General features: G+C 35.7%; 1 protein-coding gene across 2 annotated transcripts in view; it reads left to right on the top strand.

The window, feature by feature from the left end:
• Positions 1 to 25,384, top strand: part of LOC126776464 (dystrophin, isoforms A/C/F/G/H) — a 568,446-nt gene that overhangs the window by 202,163 nt on the left and 340,899 nt on the right. The window contains exon 41 of one of the 2 annotated variants that reach the window (XM_050498980.1): positions 20,850 to 20,915. The exons of the other annotated variant lie outside the window; for it this stretch is intronic. Within the exon in view, the coding sequence (XP_050354937.1) occupies positions 20,850 to 20,915 (66 nt within the window). The remainder of the gene's footprint in view (positions 1 to 20,849; positions 20,916 to 25,384) is intronic. 2 annotated transcript variants of the gene reach the window in all.

The following is a 25,384-nucleotide window of genomic DNA, read 5'->3' on the forward strand; positions in this document are numbered from 1 at the left end:
ATTAAATACAATACGAATAATTTAATTCCAGCATCACATATTGGATCAAATGTTTGTGATTTTTTTTTTGACACTATACCAATTTGATCAAAATCGTGCTTCATCACTTAATCCAACCATGCTTTTACAAATACTTTTGAATCGTTAACAAGATTAAGTTAAATTTATAATTACCACGGATTCTAGATGTAGATTCTAAGAACCGGCGAGAAACATAATAGTAAATATCTCGTTGAAAATAATATATACAACAATAGAAATGGCCCAGCGGTTAGAGCACCTGGATCTTAGAAACAAAAGTTTTGGGTTGAAAGCTGTGTTGTGAATTTTCATTGCTTAATTTAGGTTTATAGACTCGTTCGATACAAATTTATTGATATCCGCAATCAGCTAAGTCGTTACTACTGGTGGTAGAGCTTTGTGCGAGCTGGTCTGGGTAGGTAACACCCACTCATCAGATATTCTACCGCAAAACAGCAGTACGCGATAATGTTGTGTTCTGGTTTGAAGGGGAATTGAGCCAGTGTAATTACAGGCACAAGGGACATAACATCTTAGTTCCTAAGATTGGTGTCGCTTTGGTGATGTAAGCGATGGTTAACATTTCTTACAACGCCAATGTCTATGGGCATTGGTGACCCAAAGAAAAATTTAACACTCTCACTAAACGCGTTCACATCACTGACAACATTAAATTATAGCAACACAAATTTATTAAAATAAAGTTTGATGTCTTTCAACTTTCATTTATTAAGCTTAATTTCATTTTTCATTCTCATTTCATATAATTATTTTGTTGACCAAATGAAATCGAACGTAATAACTTAATAATTTGTGCAACCACTATGAATACGTTCCAACGAATATATTATGTACAGTAACAGCTTGTTAATGTCCCACTGCTGGGCTAAGGCCTCCTCTCTCTTTTCGAGGAGAAGGTTTGGAGCTTATTCCACCACGCTGCTCCAATGCGGGTTGGTATACACATGTGGCAAAATTTCAATGAAATTAGACACATGCAGGTTTCCTCACGATGTTTTCCTTCACCGTCAAGCACGAGATGAATTATAAATACAAATTAAACACATGAATATTCAGTGGTGCTTGCCCGGGTTTGAACCCACGATCATCGGTTAAGATTCACGCGTTCTAACCACTAGGCCATCTCGGCTCTTTTAGGCCGAGGCTTTTTTTTTATATTATGTAAATATACATCTATGTACTGAGATCTCCGATTGCCTTCGATAAACGTACTTTTATGGGTATTAAATGATATTTGAACAAACACTGAAAAAAAACGAGGGGTGTGTCGTAAAATGTATCACAGTGCGTTTTGAATGCTTAAATAAATATTAATTTTATTAGAAATACGTACGTAATTTATTTAAAAAGGAATCTTTCGGGTGAAATACATTGTATCAATATATTTGTATTTCTCCACGTTTTAATATCGATTTTTTCTTGTGGTAACTTTTGACGAACTGGTGTTATCAATAAAAAAATAATTGAGATGAGAGAAAAAATCATGCAAATTCAAATACATTTTCCATAATTACTAATCGCAGACAAAAACTCTTTAAAAAAGTTAAAAAAAATTCTTTGCAACTCATTTACAGACGTCCTTCAAACTGCTTCCGAATAAATTTAATTTCGCTTGAAACTCATTGGGACATGATGCAAATGTCTGATCGACGTAATTAAGAGTCACAGTCGGACAGATGTTCGAATTTGCTAATAGGTACATCTGGCATCTTGAATTGTTTTTGTATTTAAAGGTATAGAGTGGTGTAGGGTTAAATTTTTCGTTCGAATTTGTTCACAATCACTTAATTCGAGTTTTAGTTTAGTATATTAAAACTAATGTTCTTACATATTAACGATGTTTAGCGAGTGATTTGTTAATCAATGCGTTGTTTTCTTTTTTTAAATGTCAAATCAAAAATGACAGAAAGAGCGAAATCAATGTTTATTAAGTGTCTTTAAATTAAAACTTCTACGTACGGCTTTTATGTACGGCGGTAAATCATTATTAAAATTACAATTTTTGTTGTTATTGGAAATATGAAAATTCTTTATTTCTTCAAAGATCTATGTAGAGATTTCTATTATCGTTGCAAAGCCGGGACGGGGAATAAAAAAGTGACATATAAAAGAAAATAAAAATAACTCAAAGTTTTCTTTGAACTACATAGATACAAACTGCACTGAAGTTTAAACTAACTCAATCACAACTTCTCGTGCCGATTCTCTGCCAGATAGCGAATGTAAGATGAGTCTTATCAGTCAAATAAAAAAAAATCAACTTAGAGCTTTGCATCCATTAGTATAATATGCTATCCAAGAGTGCTTGCTATTCTATAAAAACTCACTTCGTATAACACTCGTGAAATTTTGATAAGCGTTTTACGGTGATACGATGTATTGAGCTTTTTATAATTTAATTATTGAAGCCAATGATCCATAGCACTTTCTAGTAAGTTTCGAGTTTGTTCTTACAGAATAGCTGCACTGCGTCTCACTTGTGAAATGTTGGGTAATTAATGATTTACAGCGATACGCTATTTTGATGCGTGTTCTTTAAATATTACGAGTGTTATAATCAATGTCGCATAATACTTTCTGAAATTTAAGCATCGTGTTTAGCGGTGAAGTTCTAGATTATTTTTACATAGCTGTACCTGTATATAAAAAAATAAAAATCGACTGAACTGAAATTTCCTGGTCCTGGTGCCCATTAGTGTTAATTTTATATGGAACGTTGGACGTGGAACGTTGGGCGTGTGAATGTTGGACGTGGAACGTTGGGCGTGTGAATGTTGGACGTAGAACGTTGGGCGTGTGAATGTTGGACGTAGAACGTTGGGCGTGTGAATGTAGCAGTAAGTTGGCTTGCCAGTTACGGGAGAAGAAATCGTCTAACATGAGGAACTATCAGACTGTAATAGATCCATATTCAAAGTTTTTGAGTTCTCGTTGCTATTGTAAACGTTTTTCTATAAACGAATTTCTCTAATTTTAATATTTGGTATTAATTAATCTTATTTTTTTTGTTGCAGGTAATTTTTGCTGTTTCCATCTTAGTAAGATTATTTTGTAAAATATATTTCCTCAAAAAAAAAACATCCTCAAAAGGAAGAGGAGGCCTTAGCCCAGCAGTGGGATTACAGGCTGTAAATTTAATTTTACTTTTATGTTTCTTCTCATTTTCAGGCTTAATTAATGAGTCAGCCATCAGTTGATTTCAGGATTTAATCCATGTATTGAAACAGTAACAGCCTGTGAATGTCCCACTGCTTGGCTAAGGTCTCTTTTCCCTTTTTGAGGAGAAGGTATGATGCTTATTCTAACACGCTGCTCCAATGCGGGTTGGTGGAATACACATGTGGCAGAATTTCAGTGAAATTAGACACATGCAGGTTTCCTCACGATGTTTTCCTTCACCTTATAGCACGAGATGAATTATAACCACAAATTAAGCACATGAAAATTCAATGGTGCTTGCCCGGGTTTAAACCTACGATAATCGGTTAAGATACACGCGTTCTTACCATTGGGCCATCTCTGTAGTATTGAAAGAGTATATCAATTTATAAAAAAGGAATTGGTAATTAACCTATGGTGTAGTTTTAGCAATGCTTGTAATTATTTCACTAATATTCTTAATTTAAATAATAAAATGCAATCATGGTCATCCGTATCGATAAATTCTTCGGAAATATTAAACTTCTAATAACAATAAAGAACTTTTTACTAAATCTAAGAACCAGCACTTCCGACTTTTTTTAGATTTGAACGGAACAGGACAACATTACGAGAATTATTTTTACTATTTATTCTTGAATATAATATTAAAGGTAACTTAATTGCTCTAGTTATTAATTGAATGTCCAATAAATTATACTCAGATAAAATACACTTATATGTTCGCTAGAACATTTTCATCCAAGAAATTCCAAGAATACAATTAGTCGCTCGAAATGACAAGCATTTGTCAATATTACAGCGTTTCGCCTTTGAATACTAAATATTTTCCTAAAGCATCCTAGGGTTAATGGTTGCTTAGGAAAGATATTGAATCATAAACAAGCAAGTTCTTATTGCTTGAGTGAAGTAATGGACGAAACAGCGTTTATTGGATTATGAACCTTGTAAGTGTGACTTAAAGTTTATTTTTCCTTGAACATCATATTTATCTTGGGAATATACGTTGATAAATTTAGCAAGATATATTATAAGAAACTTGAAAGTAATTAAGTAACCACGTCACACTCAACTGCTCTCATTAGGTTACATGGTCATGACACGGTGGTAGGATCTTGTGTAAGTTCGTCTGGTAGTTCGATAAGTGGTTAGTTATTATACCGCAACACAGAAATACGTTGTATGGCTATTATTTCAAAGGAGAGAGAGCCAAATTATTCCGAACGAACAAATACAATCTTAGATCCGATGGTTGGCGGCGTATCGACGGTATTAGAGATAGATAAATATCCTTATTGAGCCGAGATGGCCCAGTGGTAAGAACGCGTGAATCTTAACCGATGATCGTGGGTTCAAGCCCGGGCAAGCACCACTGATTTTTCATGTGCTTAATTTGTGATTATAATTTATCTCGTGCTTTTCGGTGAAGGAAAACATCGTGAGGAAACCTGCATGTGTCTAATTTCACTGAAATTCTGACACATGTGTATTCCACCAACCCGAATTGGAGCAGCGCGGTGGAATAAGCTCCAAACCTTCACCTCAAAAATACGAGAGGAGGCCTTTAGCCCAGCAGTGGGACATTCACAGGCTGTAACGGTTACGGTAAATATCCTAAATATATGTGGTGGGTGTTACGGATGATGGACTTAGCATTTATTTCCTGTTGGCCATATTATCCTATTACATAGATGTTATATAATGTTATAAGTAAAATAAATATATATTATCCATGTTATTCACTAAATACAACGACCTTCAGTGATAAATGTCATAAACGGTAATCATACTCGCAATGGAAATGCACTACAACACTAAACTATCAGAATATGCGGACTTCCTTTGTCTGGCTGACAAATTTCTTTTTTCTTTTAATTAATAAATTCATTTAATATTATTTATTATTTCGTATTTATATTGATTTAAGTTTATCAATCACGAGCAATTACATAGCACTAAAGGTGGCTTTCGCCGTCTAGGCATTTTCTGCCGTTTAAGCTTTATGCTGAGTAGATAATATACTCAAGAAAATACATAAATAGAAACAAAATACTGGCTCACTTTACTTTTAAATCTAAAATAAGTAATTTTTATTGTTCTAAGAGTTCGTAATTGAAAAAAAATACCAAAATAATCATAATTTTAATGAATACAATCAATTCAATTTTTACTTCCATCGCTAGAATAGAAGCTATATAATTAAAAATTCCTACAAAAAAGAAAATATTTAAATAAACGTATCCATATACATTGTTGATTTAATTTAAACTTTGTCACTTTTATAATAAAAGCGTAAACTCTTCAAAAATCTGATTTCACAATCAACTGATTCTAATCTACATTGCTATGGTAATAAAAATCAAAATAGCATGTCATGTTTCTCGCATCACTACACCCTTATTGGAATTCGTCCCTCGTCCGGATACAACTTGGTACATTACCTAGAGTTATGAGTTACCGCGGCTGATATTAATAACATCATCCTTTATCCCAAACTGAAACAAAGAAGATTGTAAGTTGAATTCATTGTTATATATTTATGACAGCATTTATTTTGTTGAATACTTACCATATTATAGAAACCACAAAAGTAATGTTACAACAAATAAATGTCCCTCTGCTGGGAAAGTATACAATACTGGTTGATACGTGTAAGTTTCCTTACGATCTGTTCTATCATCATGCACTAGGATTATTAATCAAATGAAGCATTTGAAAATACCGTGGTGCTTGCTCGGTTTTGAATCAATCTTTGGTTAAGCTTCACGTGTTCTAGCAATAAATGAATACAATTATACCGCCAGATATTTAAATATACCTTGAATAGTGATTTCGGTATATAGAGAAAATTAGGGTGGAATTACAACCTAAAAACACATAATCATTTGTTTACCATGAACTGCACAAACATTCGATATTTTGGAAAGTAAATAGGCAGAAATATTCTCTATCGCTTAAAATGGTATTTGTCTACATCCCTGTTCTTAGTGAAATTATATAACTAGCTGCATCACGATTTCGTACTGGTGAAATAAGAATTTTATTTAGCGGGTACAAAATAAGACCAAGTACTGAAACACATTTACAACAACAAATTTCATCGAAATCGTTCCAGCCGTGGAGTTCAGTGACATACGAATTATATATATATGTGTATAAGCTTAGTTTCTGATTTTTCGTGTTATACTTAGTTCTCGACATCATTCTTGGTAATAATTTTGATTCAAATAACAAAAATCATATCAGTTTTCTTCTAGTGGATTGTTTTTATCATTATGAAGTCAGACGCTTTTAATAAATGCCTCCATTTTTCTATTTGATATGTTGTTACCGTGAGAGTTTAAGCGAATAGTATATTTTATGTATAGTTGCGTCATTAGGGCATATATCTTTTTTTTTATTATAATAGGCAGGCACACTGGCAAACACAATCTGATGGTAAGTGCAGTTCCGTGCAGTGACGGAGAAAGAATACATTTCACTGCCCCTCTCTTTCCCATGGGTGTCGTAAGAGGCAACTAAGGGATATCTGAGCGACCATCTGCTCATCTGGTGGTAGGATGCTAACATCCGCCTGGCTTGTTACCACCGTACGCATGGTGAAAAACTCGTGAAGTGGCTAGCAGCCGCGTTTCGAGGTCAGCCAGCGTTCAGCCAGTGCCCTAGCGAGTATTGCCGCGATGGGTGTTGGTCCAGTGGAAACGGCTGTTGAACCAATGCCGGGGGAAACTGTATAAATACTGTATAAAACTGTATGGAATAGTACAGGGGCCCGAGCGTGCCTAACCAGCTCGCGAGGCTGCCCCACCAGGCCACGCATAATCTCGGGGTGGACCGTCGTGCCGGTTGGTGACCGGAAGGTGGGGTCCACTTCCGGGGGAGTTCGGGGGCCCTTCCGTCCGGCGGATTAGTATATTTTCCCTTTTGGCAACCATTTGGGGAAACACGCCTCCATACTTTGCTCATCCCTATCGTGGCAATACGTCGCTCGCTTCACGTCTCTTTTCCTTATTTTTCCAAATGGTAGCGCAACTAAGAAATAACGGTCGTTCAGCGGTGCACACCCCCACCATACCCACGCTGTTTGTGGTCGAGTTCTCTAACATCCGAGGACTCCACGCTAACCTCAACGCTGTCCACCACCATCTTGAGACAGCATGGCCAGCAATGTTGTTTCTCACGGAGACGCAAATACTCCGCCCTGCCGACACCAGCTACATTAACTATCCCGGCTACATGCTTGAAGAATCTTTCAAAGCGAAAGCCGGAGTATGCTTGTTCGTCAGGGCGGATGTTTGTTGTCACCGATTGCGCTGCTTGGAGGACCCCTCCTTCTCCATGTTGGTGGTACGTGTGGACCTGGTTCGTCAGAGTCGAGTCTACGTGTGCCTCTACAGATCCCACAATGGTAACTTGGAGACGAGCCGATTATTTGACCATCTTAGTTGGGTGGCAGATGCCGCGCAAGAGCAGTTTCCTAACGCAGAATTGGTGTTTTTGGGGGATTTTAATGCTCACCACGAATCATGGTTGAATTCCCTCAAAACTGACCATGCTGGAAGAATTGCACATGCTTTTGCTCTCACACACGACTTGACCCAACTGTTTGATCAGCCCACCAGGATCCCAGACATTGATGGGCAAGTGCCTTCTCTACTGGATCTTCTGCTGACTTCTCACCCGGTGAAATATCAGGTTCTGGTTCAAGCTCCACTTGGTTCTTCGGATCACGGTCTTATATCTATCAAAGTGCCACAGGCCAAGCTGCCGCCATCAGCGGTATGCAAACTGTCGCGTTTGGCACTATAAGTCGGCAGATTGAGACGGTATGCGTGATTACTATGCGTCAGTCCCTTGGAAGAAATGTTGCTTCAGTGGGAATGACCCGACAGCTAGTGCCGCTGCTGTTGCTGATGAGATCATGTTAGGAATGGAATACTACATTCCTAGCTCAGATCTCATCAGTAGGGGTACGCGTAACCATTGGTTCACTCGTGAATGTGCCGACGCTGTGTCATCTAAGCAGGCGGCATATCGCGCGTGGATCAACGGCTGCGTTAGCGGGGCATCTAACATTGACTCACTGAAAGCAAACTACAATAAAAATTCCAAGTCCTGGAGGAAGGCATACACGAGAGCGGATGCACAGCGCGTTGTACAGATTGGTCATGACCTTATTTCGCATCCTAGGGGCTCCCGTAGCTTCTGGCGTCTGACCAAGTCTGTGCAAAACAATTTCTGCCAACCTTCGCTGCCACCGCTCAGAAATCCGGACGGATCGCTAGCTCACAGTCCGCAGGAGAAAGCCGATCTCCTGGCTAAATTCTTTGCCGACAACTCCGTGATCGATGATTGTAGTACGCTGCCACCAACAATACCTTCATGTGGCCACACGATGCCTGACATCAAAATCAGGCAACGTCATGTGCGTGCGGAGCTGCAATCACTTGATATACGGAAAACTAGCGGTCCCGATGGAATACCAGCCATAGTGCTGAAGAAGTGCGCGGCGGAGCTGTCTCCTGTGTTAACGCGCCTGTTCAAACTTTCTCTCTCTTCGAGCTAATGTGCAAGCGGTTCCCAAAAAAGGGGATCGGTCTGACCCGGCAAATTATCGACCAATAGCTATCACCTCAGTACTTTGTAAGGTGATGGAACGGATTCTAAGCAACCAACTGATCCATTACCTAGAAGATCACTGTCTGATTAATGATCGTCAGTACGGGTTGTCGACCAAAACGGTCCACAGGTGATCTTCTAGCGTACGTAACGCACCTCTCGGGTGAAGCTATCGACAAGCATGGAGAATCGTTGGCTGTCAGCCTCGATATCTCCAAGGCTTTCGACAGGGTCTGGTACAGAAGTCTTCTCTCCAAGCTACCGGCATATGGTCTGCCTGTTCAGCTATGCACCTGGATTGCCAGCTTCCTACACAAGCGTAGCCTTCGTGTTTTAGTAGATGGTTGCGCTTCACAATTCTATGTAGTGAATGCTGGGGTCCCCCAGGGATCTGTGCTATCTCCACACTCTTTCTTTTACATATCAATGATATGCTCTCTCTTGGGAACATACATTGCTATGCAGACGATAATACAGTGCATGGTGGATACCAAGGACGCGCAGTGGCTGGGCGGCCAGAAACTGAGGAGAGGCGGGAGAATCTTGTCATTGAACTCGATAGGACGTTAGAGCTCATCGCCAAATGGGGTTCTGATAATCTTGTTGAGTTTAATGCCAAAAAAACACTGGTATGCGCTCTCACAGCGAAAAAGTCACCATTTTCCTCTCTTCCCTCCCTCTGTGGCACACCGCTGATAATACAAAGCAAAATCGCCATGCTGGGGATGGACGTTCGCTGCGACCTTAGTCCAAGGGATTACATCGAGGCTTTTATAAAAACAGCCTCACGGAAACTCGGAGTTCTGAACAAGGTGCGGCGTTTTTTCACGCCACAACAACTGTGCCTGTTATACAAAACACAGGTACGGTCTTGCGTTGAATATTGCTCGCACCTTTGGGATGGCTCCGCTAAGTACCTACTGGAGGCCTTGGACCGGTTGCAGCGAAGTGCAGTACGCATTATTGGCGACGTAAAGGTCACAAACACCCTTGAACCTTTACAATTGCGTCGCGAGATAGCTGCACTGAGCGCTTTCTATCGACTGTATCACGGCGAGTGCTCTGAGGAATTATTCTCTCTAATTCCTGCTTCCCCCTTCCTTCTTAAGTCCACGCTAGCTGGTTCTCGATGTCACCGCCTAACTGTGACATCAATTCCATCGCGCACAAAGAAATTTGGCAACTCCTTTCTTTGTCGCACTACCAAAAAATGGAATTCCTTACCAGCACACGTGTTCCCCTCCTGTTACAACCCGGGTTCCTTCAAACGAGGCGTGAAGAGACATTTTGCGGGCCGGCAAGGCGGGGACGGCTAGTACAGAACATTCTTCCCGACTGTACTGGCCGTCGTCGCGTTTGGACTCTACTACCACTTACCATCAGGTGGAGTAGAGACATTTGCCACCCGGCGCATATAAAAAAAAAGTGATCACCACCGTCTATAAACATTGGCACTATAAGCATTATTAACTATCCATTACATCGTCGTATAAACCTTATAACCAACCTTGAGAACTAAGATGTTATGTCCCCTGTGCCTGTAGTTACACTGGCTCACTCACCAAACTATTGCTTAATGGCTGTGTGTGACATGTGATGTGTTACCCAGGCGGCCGTGTACAAAGCCTTACTATTATTATTAAAATAGAATTACAAGGAATTATATTAGTTTATATTTTTGTATTTATTTTAAATATACCATGTCCAGTGGCGTCTTCTTTACTTAAATAGGTTCTTAAAAGTATTTTAGGATTTTATATACTTTTAATCCGTTTTGTCCATGAATATACTATTCATGTTGCCCTCTCCAACTTTGCAAGCTTAAGCGTTGAACAATTGTGTCTTTAAACGAATTACTAGATTTGAGTTTCGATATAAAATCCAATAAAAAACTGTTTCTGCAATTTTAACGTTCATTCGAACTTTCTTTAATATTTTGTTTTTAAAATAAGTTTTTCAATCATTTTTAAATCGGTATTGAAAACTACTTATTTACTTTTAAAAGCGTTTCGGATAAATTACTAGTTACAAAAAACCTATGATGACCTCTTCCTGGTTATAGTGACCGGGGCGGACATTTTCAAAACTGACTAGCTGACTGCATGTTATAGTGCACAAAATATATGCTATATAAGATGTACGCAACACAACTCCGCTCCCTATGTATTTAAACAATTATAATATCAAGTATCCTGAATTTTCGTTTTGTCTTCCTCATTTGATTGTCTTATATTATGTGTCTGTGAATTATAATTATACAAAAGAAAGTTACGATTCCACAGATATTAACTACATAAATAATAACTGTGTAGAAAAATAATGCCAGCACCATTTTATAACTTTTATAGGCGGTCTTCTTGACCACAATGACCTTTTACCCAGACCATGGTTAAAGTGATTGCTTATCCTACGTGATGTCAAGTTTTTTACAAAGAGTGATTTTCACTTAATATGATGTTATAGAAATTCGAAAAACGAAATATAGAATCCGTTAATATGAAAAGAAAAATACAAAAACATTTCTAAGTGAAACTCTATGTATAAAGTATGTACATTATTTCAATAAGCTCTAACAAGCATATTAAATATTGCATCAGGGTCGGAATCTTTGTGATTAGATTTTTTTATCGTAGTAGGTTGGCAGACCTAGTCTTCAATTAAACTTCTACACATAATAAATAAAAAAAAAACAATCAAATAAACATTGAAAAAACATTTCTAAAAAATTATCTTAAAGAAATTCGTTTTCATGTCCTAGTGTTAAAGCAGTGAAAAAAAAAATTTGTTTCAAAGTAAAAGTCAAAATTCAAAACCTCCAAGGAAGGACAAGCCATTTTTATACCAAACATCTCTCACCCTCACGCGAGCGAAACCTTTGACTAAACTAGTAAACAATAAATATACACTAAAATCAACTGAATAAAAGAAATTTATCTATACATATACGAAATATATATTTATAAAAAATAGGAGATTTTTTATTTTTAGTATATTTAGGCTCAATTAAGCACGATCAATTTACGGAGCATCTCTTCACTTAAGATACATCCGTATTTTAAGAGTGTAGTAACACGGTGATGACGTCACAGGGGTCAGAAAATTCCGTATTATAGGGCGGAAGTAATTTGCTCAAAGAATTTTCTTTCATTGTATTCATACTTCAAAGGTTTCTTTTTTATTTGTCGGTTATCTTTGTTGAACGTTCTGTTTTCATTTCTTTTATAAAGTTTTTTCGCGAATTTCTTTTTGCATTCGTAATTGTGATTTTCCTTCGCTTTGTTTAAAGGTTGGCGGAGTTAATTGGTCTGTGGATGTATAATAATTAATGTATATCAGCCGTTATGTAATTTATTTCCTCGTTCAATTTCGTACCACCTTTGTACATTTTACAATGTCTTTTCCTTTATATAATATGTCCATTTACCAAATAATTTATATGTACATTGAAACACAGCTTATATAAAAAAATTTGGCCGTCACGGAAGGTAATGTATTTCATTAAATAAAATATTCGTAACTTATTTTAACGATTACAGCAACGAATTATAAAAACCTAACGAATCGAAAGTTCGACTAAAGTATCAATAAAGAAACGCGCTTAAAAAGAAAACTAACAAACATACGTGAACTTTTTCTAACCGTAAAGTTATTACGGAGGCGAATAGTGTGCAAGCGAGATGATACGAGATTCATCGCAGATTTATAAATCTATTCATTATTAACTCGGGTGATACAAAATAATTAATATTCAACTGTAGGCAGAAACCGTATTTCATTTGTTATTTAATATTAATAAAAGGAATAATGCTTTCATAGAATACATTTTATAATCTTGTTAAAAATAATGATTATTATCTAAAATTTCTTTTCATACCTGTTTTTTTGTTAATAACGTCGAAATATTTTTAAAGCGTATTTCGTTACACGTTGTTGTTTATGGACTCGTATTAATTTACATTTCGCTTAATTGATATAATTTCGTATTTTTGTTTTAGCTTAATTAATATTAATTGTTTGTTTTTGTAAGTTATATATATATGTTTGTTAAAATAATAAATATATTCAGAACTATGCTGTATTTAAATAATAGTTTAATATATATTAATTGTTAATTATATAAATAAGTTTACTGAACGAATACGAACGAATGATAAGCCGTGATGGCTTAGTGGTTAGTAGACCCGGACATTTGTGATTATTCATCTCATGTTCGGCGGTGAAGGTCATCGCGAGAAAACCTGCATGTGGAGGAAGATCTGTCACGTTGATTGGAGTAACGTGGTGGAGTAAACTACCGCAAATTTTATGATGTTCGGTTGAATAACTAAAAAGTGAAAAGTGTAGTGCTGTAGTATGAAACTGGATTTTTTTGTAAAAATTACTGGTTTGTTTGAAAATGTAAAAAAAAAATAATTTATTCAAAATAATATTTATACATTTTTCCCACTTATGTTAGCTTATGAATATTACGCCGAAAAAACAGCTCTTTTGAATCCAACCAGTATTCGAGCCATTTTCGTATATTTTCATATTAATCAAAACATTGTTCAGTTAGAGCTTGTCCCCGGTAGTATATTAAGAAAACTGAAAAAAATAATTTTAATTTTACCGTAAATTAAAACTTGAAAATACAATTTCCTGCTTCCGTTTTATTATTACGAACATAATATATCAAAACTCCCTTGAGAACTATTCCGTTACTCACTTAGTCGTTTGACGTTGATACTCCTCCATAAACTTGAGCGAAACGTTCCCACAATATTCATAAAAAAGTTTTAGAATAAAAATACATTATTAATTAAAAAAAAATGTTTTAAATTATTCTATTATTTAAAAACTAAAAAAAATATTACATTTACAATTCAAATAGTTTATAGAAGTTAAACCTTTTGAATGCATGTAGTCTCAAGATTTATCTAAAAACACGAAGTTTTGTATTTTAATATCTTTAATAACAGGACAGTTAACTACTGTAAATTTATTATGATACCCATATGTATGAGTATTTTCCTACCATTTTTGAAAATTTTTTGAAAGAATTTATTAAAATTATCGATTGTTATATACGTAGTATGTATTGTATGATATACAAATTTGCGCTTTAGACATAAAAACTGTGATCACTTGTTTTTAGGGGATTTTTGTACTATTCGAGGTAGTCTTTCCTACGGGATGTTCTTAGCGAAGAATACAATATGTTTTTTACGCTGTAGCTTCGCAATATATTTACAATATTTCAATGTATTTTTTTTTGAAAATGAATAATTACTATATATCATTGAAACTATGGTTTATATATATAACAAACGAAAAACGCTATTTTTTTCACTTATAGCTTATACTTTTAACAATTCATACAAGATACGATAAAACAAGAGAGAAACAAAAACAAATTATATCCAAAAATGTCTTGTTAACGCGCAATAAAATCGATTACTTTGATAGAAACACTAACAAACATTGTATAAACATGAGAAGTAAAGGTAAACGTGTAGCGTCAAGTTTCGGAGTTCGCAACGTCAATACATTATTCCTGAGGCAAGGTTATTGACTAAATAGATTATATAATAAATACAGTTCACTAAGTTATATAGTTAAAGCCTGCAATTATTCCACTGCTGAGCTTCCTCTCCTTTTTTGAGAAGGGCTTTTTTGAGGGAGCTTATTCCACCACGCTGTTCCAATTCGGTTGGGGAAATACACATGGGGCATAATTTCAGTGAAATTAGACACATGCAGGTTTCCTTACGATAGGCCCAGATGAAGTATCTGGGCCTGATCCTGGACCGGCGATGGGGCTTGAGATAGCACTTCGTGCAACTCGGCCCGAAGCTAATCAACATAGCTGCCGCCTTGGGTCGCCTCCTACCCAACGTGGGAGGACGCTATGTCGGCGCCGGCGTAGTGAGGTCGATGGCACTGTACGGTGCCCCGATATGGGTCGATGCGCTCACTGCTCACAACCGGACCCTTCATAGCGACCCGGTCATAGCGATAAGAGGGTATCGTACGGTGTCTTGGACAGCGGCGACGCTCCTCGCGGGCGATCCACCCTGGGAACTCTAGGCGGAGATGCTCGCAGTGGTGTACCACTTCCGGTCCGAGGCGTGAGACCGCGGCGACCGTCCAGGGTCGGCGGATGTCGGGCGGATCAGGGCTCTAGCCCAGCAAGCCCTGATAGCCCGATGGGTGGAAGATCTGGGGTCCCCCACAGCGGGCCTGGCGACAGTGGAGGCGGTACGTCCCCACTTGAGTCGCTGGGTCAAAAGAAAACGAGGTACGCTCTCGTTTAGGTTGACGCAGGTACTTACCGGACAGCTGCTTCGGTAAGTACCTGCACAAGATAGTACGGCGGGGAATGTCACCTTCCTGCCACGAGTGTGGTGCGCCAATCGACACGGCACAACACACCCTGACGGAGTGTGCCGCGTGGGGGCCCCAGAGGCTTTCCCTGGCGGCAGTTGTTGGCGGAGACCTCTCCTTACCGAGCATCATCAACACGATGCTCGGAAGCGATGAGTGCTGGTCGGAAAATGTAATGTCGCAGAAGGAGGCCGCGGGGCAGGAGTGGGAAGAGGACGCCGCTGCAAACCTGCTCCGCCAAAGAAGACTGGGGAGAAGAATGAGGCGCTATGCGCACCATCTCCCTCCGCCGCAATAGGCGTCGTCGGGTTACTAGGGGGTTCTCAGTACCCTGGTTATCCCCCTAGAGAATGGAGGCCTGCATAAGCAGGCCGCCCGTCAGAGCGTCGCGGTAGCATGTGCAAGCGATCCCGTGGCGCTCCTCGTTATGACGGAAAGGGTACCGCTGGTTTTTTAGTGGGTATTTCGTTGTTCGGGGCGCACTCGGCGCTTCGGACATCGGCGAGTCCCACATACTCCCCCCCACTGTTCCCGTAGGGGAATCATCTCTTAAAATTCACGTGTTCTAACCACTGGGCTACTGGCTTACTACACCAATAAATAATTTAAAAGGTATATGGTTCAAAATTTATTAATATATAAGGCATAGTCTGAACAAGATTATAAAGATGGTTAAAGTTTTAATTAAACACGTGTTTGCTTATTTTCATACAGATATCCTGTATATGTTAAATAATAATGTTTGTAAGATATCCTTAATTTGGTCTTACCGGTTCTTTTTAATAGAATCTACCTTCCGAACCGGTCTAATTTTAAATATCTTATAAAATGATAATTGATTTTTGTGTTATATAAAATAGTTAGGTGGCTCTTTTTGATATATTAACTATTCCTAACATCGAAAATGCGCCATCAACCTTGTGAACTAATATGATTGTTATGTCTCTTGTACCCCCTTACAATGGCTCACTCATTGGTATTGCTGTTCAGCGGTAGAATATCTGATGAATTTGTGGTACCTACCCAGATGGGCATGCACAGACTTACCACAAAGTAAATTGCTTATAAGTATTACTTGGTATTTGATTTAGGTTTAAAAAAGAGGCATTTCTACTATCCTTTAAAAGATAGAAAAGTATTTTTAATACGCAACTCCCTAATTAACGTGTAACATCAAACGAGGTCACACATTCCAAGCGCTGTATTGTAAGCCGCTTGAATTTTAATTCGCTTTTTTAAAATGCGAATATAATAAAAACAGAGTTAACATAAATTGTGTGAATATTTTTGACCACTATCACGTTTTAAAGCTGACTTGTTTTATTTTAAAGTAATCAGATCTGTCAGTAGTTAACACCAAATATTAATTCCCACAATCGTCAATGCATTGATCATGGGAAATGAAGATGTGATATCCCTTATACCAGTAATTGTTGTAAAGTTCTACAACTATTGATATTCTATTTGATGACTTAAGGGAGAATGTTGAATTATTAGGTATTTATGTTATTGAAATATAGAGATATGGAGAAATAAATACTAACGCACAGACACACACACACACGGAGAGAAAGAGAGAAATAGGGCATGAGAGATTAAATTAAGGTGGAGCTGTTTATTTAGACCAAATGTATTCCTAAATGTATTCCTTCGAAAATGAGTCCACAATTGCATATATTAGAAGTTTATAAGAGCATAATTAAGTTATCACGATTTTTATTTGTATGAAGCGTTCCAGATTATCACATTCAACAAAAAACCCTTAAATGCCAGCCTCTTCATGCGCCTTTACTTTATCTCCGGTCTAATTAACCCCGCAGCATAATTTAGCTATATTTTTTTAAGCGTCAAATTTACCGCTCGCTTGTTCATGGGACGGTAAAAAAGTTATTGAAATTTTTTGTTATGAAAATATCGCATAATTTTTCTTAGCATATTCTTATTAATTTTTTTAGTGAAGACAAATTTTTTAACGGCTTTACTTATAAACGTTTCATAGTCGCTATTTTGATAAACACTGATTTGTCCCTTTCTGTTATTATTGATTTGACATTTGGAAGAAAAAGACACAACGACAACGTCGACATCGTTTATAATTAAGGTCGTAAATTAATTTCAAATCAATAAGTTTTTTTTCGTTTATAAAATAGTGAAATAGAAACAATTTTCATTTTTTTATTTAAACCTTAGTAAATAAAGGCCTTATAACATTGTTGGGTTCAGACATTTCGTGCTTAAAACAGATTAATACTATTTATTTAACTTACACACGACTAAACTGCGACGATTAAAGTAGCAGTAATGTCCCTCTAGTGGGTCTTTTCCCATGTTATGACGCGTTGTTTTCGAGCTTATGCCGCCATGATACTTCGATACATAATGGTAAGCGGTTGTGCATGGTGGTGGACAAATTTCCAACCGACACATGTAGGCTTTCTCACGATGTTTTCCTTCACAACGAAAACACTGTTTACTATTTTTCGGATACATTCAATTTTAAAATGTCCTTCCACACGCAAAAAGCATGCATTTAATACATTTTAAATTGAGCAGCAAATTGTAGAACGTGTTCGTGCAAACGGATAGGGAATTATGATATGCATTTGTTATTTCTCTCTAAATCATATTTACTTTCTTGGATTCGTTTCAATTATTTTTATAATCGCTTCTACTAGCTTTTATTACTATATCTTAAATGTAGTCATTTGTATTACTAATTAAAAATAAATAAAATGTTATCCTTCCATATTTTATTCCAAGAAAATTCCATTTACGAAGTTCCATTCAATATCGTGGTGTTTTTGGTTGTTTATCGAACATGCACCACCACACATACCACGTGTAATATTAACTTGTCATATGCTAATATTCTTATGTTTACATAGGAATATGTTTATATAAATAATGTTATGTATGGTTATTATTTTTAAATTATCACTGAAATTGGATATTCATATCAGACTCATCCCATTTTGCGTTATTTATTTGCACAGCTTAAGCTTTAATTCCAAAATTTTAAGCGATAAAACATATTTTGACGTATCTATAATTTAATGGTAAAAAAATTTGCTTCTTATATTTATTTTCTTGGAATGTTTTTTTTTTCCAAAGGTTGAAAACTAACTGAATTCAATTATAACTTCGCTCAATTTTCTTCGAAGTGGCCATGTTGAAAACCAGTGTAATTTACTCTTAGTGAAGAACTTCCTTTGAAGAACTTTTGAATATAGAAGCTTAAGGAGTGAAACTCGGTGGTAAATAAAAGGGTAGTTATTTAGTTTTTCTCCAACTCACGAGTTATTCATCATTATATTTATTTTATTTATTTGTTTAAAGAAGAGAGATGAGCAAATGGTCTATTTGTCCGCTTGCTTTGCTTTATTAGTCTGGGTACTTCTCACTCCCAAGTAGTTCTACTAGAATACTTTGAATAACCACGTTCCTCTGTCATTGGTATTGACCAGTTAATTTTTAATGTATGAGGTTATTATTTTTACATAACGAATGTGACTAGACGAAGTCTGCCACTTACTTTGAAGTGTTCATTATATATTCATTATCAGCAAAAGCTTGTGATAAATTTATTAGTTATAAAGTCATTACACCACGCTGCTCCAATACAGGGATACATATGTGACTGCAAATCGAAACGTGATGTTTCCGTTCCGCACTGAGAACGGAATGACTTATTAACACAAATTAAGCACATAACTCTGCGGTAACGTACTATTTATTTAAGAGTTATTCGTGTAAAACATGAAGTTTAAACAAAAATAAATTTGCAATAACCTTTAAGGAAATTTCTATATTCCTATTTACCCCTCCAATTGAGCATAAATCTTGTTAGGAGTGAGGATGACAATGGCCCAAGAGGTCAGGATCAAACTTTTTACATCACTAAGTGGATCAAACGTATTGACGCTTATCAGCAATAATTCAATAACATCGTCCTTAATAAAAATGTACCAGATATTGAAAACAAATTGATAGACGTATTTACGTTCAGAATAATACACATAAAACGGTTCCAGCTAAATGAAAACGTGTTAGTTTAATTATTGGAGTTCAAACCCTTCATAATGAGTTGAAACCGCAAACTTGTTAAGCCGCTTCGGGGCAAGCGTTGAGAAGATTAAACGTACCGTCCACAACGGATAAGAAGTGAAATTTAATTTAATTAAACTTAAATCGTATATATTTAATTAAAAAAATAAAACCTTTTTCGATGACTATTTATTGTGCCAGCACGTCTGGGAATGTAACTCCCATTCATCATATATTCTATCGCAACAAAGGGTGTAACACTACAGGCACAAGGGACATACTCATGACATCTTAGTTCCCAAGGTTGGTGGCGCATTGACAATGAAAGCAATGTTTTATATTTCTTACGACACCAATGTCTATGGCGATGTATCATTAGGTAGTCAATCAACCCGTGCGCTTACCTATTCAAATATATATATTTTAGTTAAAAGATAAATATAAGGAATGCTATTCAAATAAGGAGGTATATTTCTGATATTCCTTTTACAGTTTCAGCATCGATATTTGAATTTTTCTTTTTAAATTGTATCACTATAGAATCAGATAATAATAGAATAGTGTAGTATTAAGCTTCAAACCTTTTCCATTAGAAGATAGACTTACGTCCAGCTGTTTACGAACCGTTACTTTATATTTTTGACAGGAAAAGAAATAAGAAACTTATCAGCCTATCATCCAACTATTATTATAAATGTAAAGGAATATTGTTTATGTTTAATAATTTAACGTTTAACTGTTCAACTAATCGAAACGAATCGTCATATTTCCATGTATGTATACAAATTATATGGAAAGAACAACCGTTGTTATACACGGACGAATCCGTAGGCAAGAATTAGTATTTATATAAATGAAGAAATGTTTTATACATTTTAAAGTTCATTGTAATAATGTATTGTACATTTATCACTCTTTAATTTAATCTCTAATCTGTTACAAACGGCACCGCTGCGCCACAGTACAAATCTTTTTTTAACGAGGTCTAATCGACCGAGCGGAGACGCTTGTATGATAATGACCGGCCCCAGTGCGCGTTGGGTTATCGACTCGCAATTTTTATAAGTTATTTAAACATTAAATGATATACGACGATTATATTCTAAAATATATTTTTACTTAGTAATGTAATTTTCAAGGTAATAAATTTTACAGGCCTAAGGGAATTTTAAGACCTAAAAAATCTAGATTTTTAAAGACTAAAAGGTACTAGCAAGGAGAGAGGACATTGTTAGCTATTGTTATAGCACCTAGGTTCTTAACTCAGGACCTCGGCCTTATATCTTGCTATAAACCAAAGAGACGGATATCATCGACGTGATGTCACGTTTCCATGATTTGTTTTTTGTAATATAAAGAAATATATCGTAAGAAAATGTACATGTATTGAATTATTTTGTCAAATACTGTAAACATTTTGAATTCTCTTTTCAATCATCATAATAAGGTATGGGTTTGTCTATCAGTTATTACTGTTAAATAAACTTATGTCCTAATATATAACAAAATAGCCTTCCAAATTCAAATCTCGAGCCGTCATTCATTGAATAACGGACATTCAAATAACTTAACATAAAATTTAACTTATTTATGTATTTATTTTAAAATATTTATTACAGCAGATATAACCGGATTTCCTGTGTCAAAGACAAGCCCACAGTTGTTACACTTAAGGTCACTGTTGAAAGGTTCGATTCTTGTTTGATGTTTTTTGCGTGTAAGCTTGATTTAACCTCAGCAACGTGATTTGTTAATAACACAAGTAATCTGCAAAACGCCAATTTCGACTCAAATATTTGTCGTAATATCTGTGGCATTTTCTAAAATAAACTAATCTTAAATTTAATATATATATATATATATATATATATATATATATATATATATATATATATATATATATAATAAATATATATATATAAAATTAAAGTTACTAATTATAAAATTAATATTAAAAATGTTGTTATTTTATATATTAAAAAAATATCGCGTAAAAGATTTTGTATATAAGGACTTACATTCGTTATTTAAATAATATTTAAACTTCAACATTCATTAAGAATTATTTTTAATTAACGTTTGCCATATTTTTTTTAATAATTCATCGTACTATTTTACCAAAACGTATTACGCATAAATAAGTATGCTTACCACCCTCATCAGTTATTCTAGCACCAAACATCGATATCTGGCGCTGCTACGTTCAGGTTTAAACTAAATATATTTTATTCAGTGAATGACATTTTTTCTCTCTCTTTTTTAAATTAATCTTTAATTTTTGAGACTTGTAATATTTTAGTCTCACACTCTACGATGCATTCGTATAGATTTTGCTTACATTACTTTAATGGGCAATTTAACCTATTACCAAATCTGATTTGCCTTACATTCCTAAAAGATAAACTTAAGGGTAACCTTAAGAAAGTTTGCCGTATGTCTAGACGTACAGGCTACAAGGCAAGAGCCTAGAGGTCCCTTGCAGTTAAAAATAATATAGTCAAACTATAGCCAGTTTGAAACGGGGTGTCTTAAATGTCAGTGGTGTATATTTTTAAGGCCGAGCCTGGGTTTTCTTACCTACTGAAACCACAGCGATCCGTTTTTCACCACGGATCGGAGAAGTCACGTGATCGTTCCAATATTATTGTCTAAATTATTTTACTAAGTGAAAAATAAATATATATATATGGTAAACCGAATTCTTGTAAGTTTGTTTGTAAGAGGGGTAACGAGAAAAATCTCGAAAACTTACTAACGACTTGTGTTTGGTAAAGTTCCAAGTTTGAAAGACGTTTAATTACTTGGTTTCACTCGAGGTTACTGGATTCTGTGTAACATTGCTACCGTGAACTTAAATAAAATTATTAGATAAGGCATTTTAATATATATGCTAATATTATAAAGAGTTATTTTGTTATTTGTATGATTGTTTGTAATAGATAAGCACAAATCTATTTAACCGATTTAAAAATTTCTTTTGCCAGTTATTTATTTATTTATCTTGTGTAATCTAGTGGCTCGCTTGGTGTAGTGGCGTGACTGCCTCGTTGGTCTAGTGGCTTGATGTAAGGCCACAGACCCGGAGGTCCTGGGTTCAATTTCCATGTCGGGCCAATAAAAAGTTATTACTAGCAGCCTGGGGTCTTGGAAGTTGGAACTGTGTACACTTTCGTACCTTGGAAAGCACGTAAAACCGTTGGTCCTGCTCCTGAACATTTTCCGGCCGTGTCAGATTACTGTCCCATCGGATTATGAGAGCTAGGAAATAGAGAGTGCACCTGTGTTTGCGCATACACTTGTGCACTATAATATCTCCTGCGCAGTTGACCAATCTTAAGAGAATTCCGCCGTTGCCGAAATCGGTCTAGAGGACATTTGTTTTTTATCTTGTGTGGATCATCGCAATCTGGCGGAGTGGCTTCCCATTTTCCCGGTAAATATTTATATAAAAAAAGGTTATATTGTATTACAATAAAAACGTTTTACGTATTATTATTCTACCCGAACCAAGCCGGGGCGAGTGTATTATGTACTATTCGCTGGGCTATTTTCTCTTTTGCCAAGTATCCTACTATTCCGATTTTCTCGTCCAACTAAGCATTAAATTCGTAAGTAGGTATTGTTAAACCATGAATGCTTAGATTCATTTAAATTTTTAACGCATGACCTATATACAAGTTTGAGTGTATGTAGGTACTTTCCATAATATTTTTAAAGAAACCTTATTTTGCAAATTTATCATAGGTTTTTAGGGAATTTATTGCCGGTTCTGCTCGGTAATCTGTATACCAAACGGTGGTAGTTTTATATTAAAATGGTAAAATGACCATTGAAGAGTGCTTACTTTAATCAAGTATATTTTAACTTCGACTTTGCACTAAAGGCATGAAATCATAAATAAATGAGGTTTTAATGCAACGTATAGTCAATAATAATTACCAAACCTTAATCCTTTTACGTTACATCAATTTCGCACACAACATGAAATGTCATTAACGCCTGGCCGAGCCGTTTACCGAATGCAGACCATAGGTTAGGGGGTATTGTAGAAATGGCATGTCTTCTCGTGTGTTAATGGTAAGTTACGTCTAATTCAAAGACAGAAATGTTTCTTTCGTTTAGAATAGATTACAGATAAGATTAACAGTGATAAAACTTGCTTTCTTAATTCGGGAAGCAACTAATAATTTATTGAATAAAAAGCTTATAATATCTATCAAAACAATGAAAAAGACAATACAAATTTATATTTATAAATAAGATTTATAATATTAACTGAATTTTTTGATTCGTAGATTCAAGGTATAGCTAACTGGAATATTATTATTATTATTGCAAACCACAGGCACACTTTTTATACCGTCACTTCATCATTCGGTAGGATATAACTCTGATACAATCAATATGAAATCAGACGCAGGACCATCAGCTAACTGCTTACCGAAGTCTGCCATTTTCCAGGCTATAATTAAAAATTTGTTGATAGAAAAATTCAATTATCATTCCGATCCAGGATTTGAACTCAAGACTGCAAGTTCTGTGAATGGCTTTCACGTATATATATACGATCATGACTTTATTCTATTTAAGTAGTAGTAATAATAAATATATATTTTTTCTATTATATCGAATATTCGATGGTATTTCTATATACAAGCGCTGTTCCGTGATTGTAATTCATGTAAACGAGATGGAGGCTGTAACACACTCAATTTGCAAGAACCGTTTCATTTTGTTGGGACGAATGTAAAGAAATGTTATTTTAAGATAAATGTTTATTTTTTAAAGGATTTAGAAACAAAATTAATGATAGAAGGGTTTTAAGCGAACTGCGGTAGAATAAGGTGGTCCAGTGGTTAAAAATTTGTCGCAGATCCCTTGGTCCTGGGTTCAAACACCAGGTTGGGCCAAAAAAAAGTTATGAGGTTTTTCTGTCGAAAAAATCTCAGTATCAGCTCGGACTTTGGAAATTGGATGTATGTACACTTCTGTGCCTCGGAAAATACGTAAAGCCGTTAGTACTGTGATTAAAGATTTTCGATAGCGTTGATATATTGAAGTTTGTTTAAAAATATAGGAACTATAAAATTTAAAATTATATACCTATGTTCGTTCTGTAACTATAACTCCACAGGCGTGTTGTCCATGCGTTTGGTGTATCTCCTTATCGGATTATACTTTGATAGTTTTATCTACGTTTTTTAATTTCCAGGCATTATGTCCATAAAAATTTTTAGCATCCAATTTATTTACTATTTCTTTCTTGTCTTCCTTTTCTCCGTACTTATGTTGTTACCAGTTTGAATAAGTAACCATTTATCATCAGGTGACCCGTTTGCCTACCGATAACATAAAAAAAACAACACATATATCTAAAACATCAAATTATTTTTAATTGAAATGTGTTGAAAGTATATTTTTATTTATATATCGTAAATATTATCCGTATTATCCACACGAAGTTTTATTTCTTCATACCATAAGAGGAATTATTGATTAAATTTTCCTCCTGAGATGCTTTCAGTCAACGTATCCATTCTCGTTTTTTATGTTATACAGGAATTTGATTTCGCTAATGCATACGTAATGTGTAACGTGATGGGCTTGATATATACGAATCTATTTACCGCAATGATAAATTATTTCGTTATGTGTATATGTGCTGTTATGCCTGTATCAGCTTTGTACACAATTATTTGATGATGACGAACATTTTGCTAAGCCTTTGTGCAAGCGCGTCTGGGCTTCTATTTTCATCATACATTCTAACGTCAAGCACAGCAATAGTTGCTGTTGCTTTGTTCCGGTTTTAAGCAGCTGTAACCACAGATCTCGAGGCACAGGCACCAGAAACATCTTAGTTCATCCTTAATCTTAGGCAAAGACATGTTCTAGCCAATGAGCCCTCTCGACTCTTAATATAATATCGCCAATGCTATGAAGTGCGTTCTTCAACTTTTTTAAAACGACTGCTCGTGATATTAAAACTTTCAAAGGGCGTTCTATCAAACTTTTCGTTTTCTTTGTATTTTTTTAACAACGTACTGCATCTTTATAGTTCCAAACAGAGATAGGAACACGTCTAGTCAATGTTCGAACGCGTCGCTAGTTATGTATACGATAAAATATTCCAAAATTACTAACAAATAAATATGAT

This window comes from Nymphalis io, chromosome 20 (assembly GCF_905147045.1).
Source record: "Nymphalis io chromosome 20, ilAglIoxx1.1, whole genome shotgun sequence".
Lineage (NCBI taxonomy): Eukaryota > Metazoa > Arthropoda > Insecta > Lepidoptera > Nymphalidae > Nymphalis > Nymphalis io.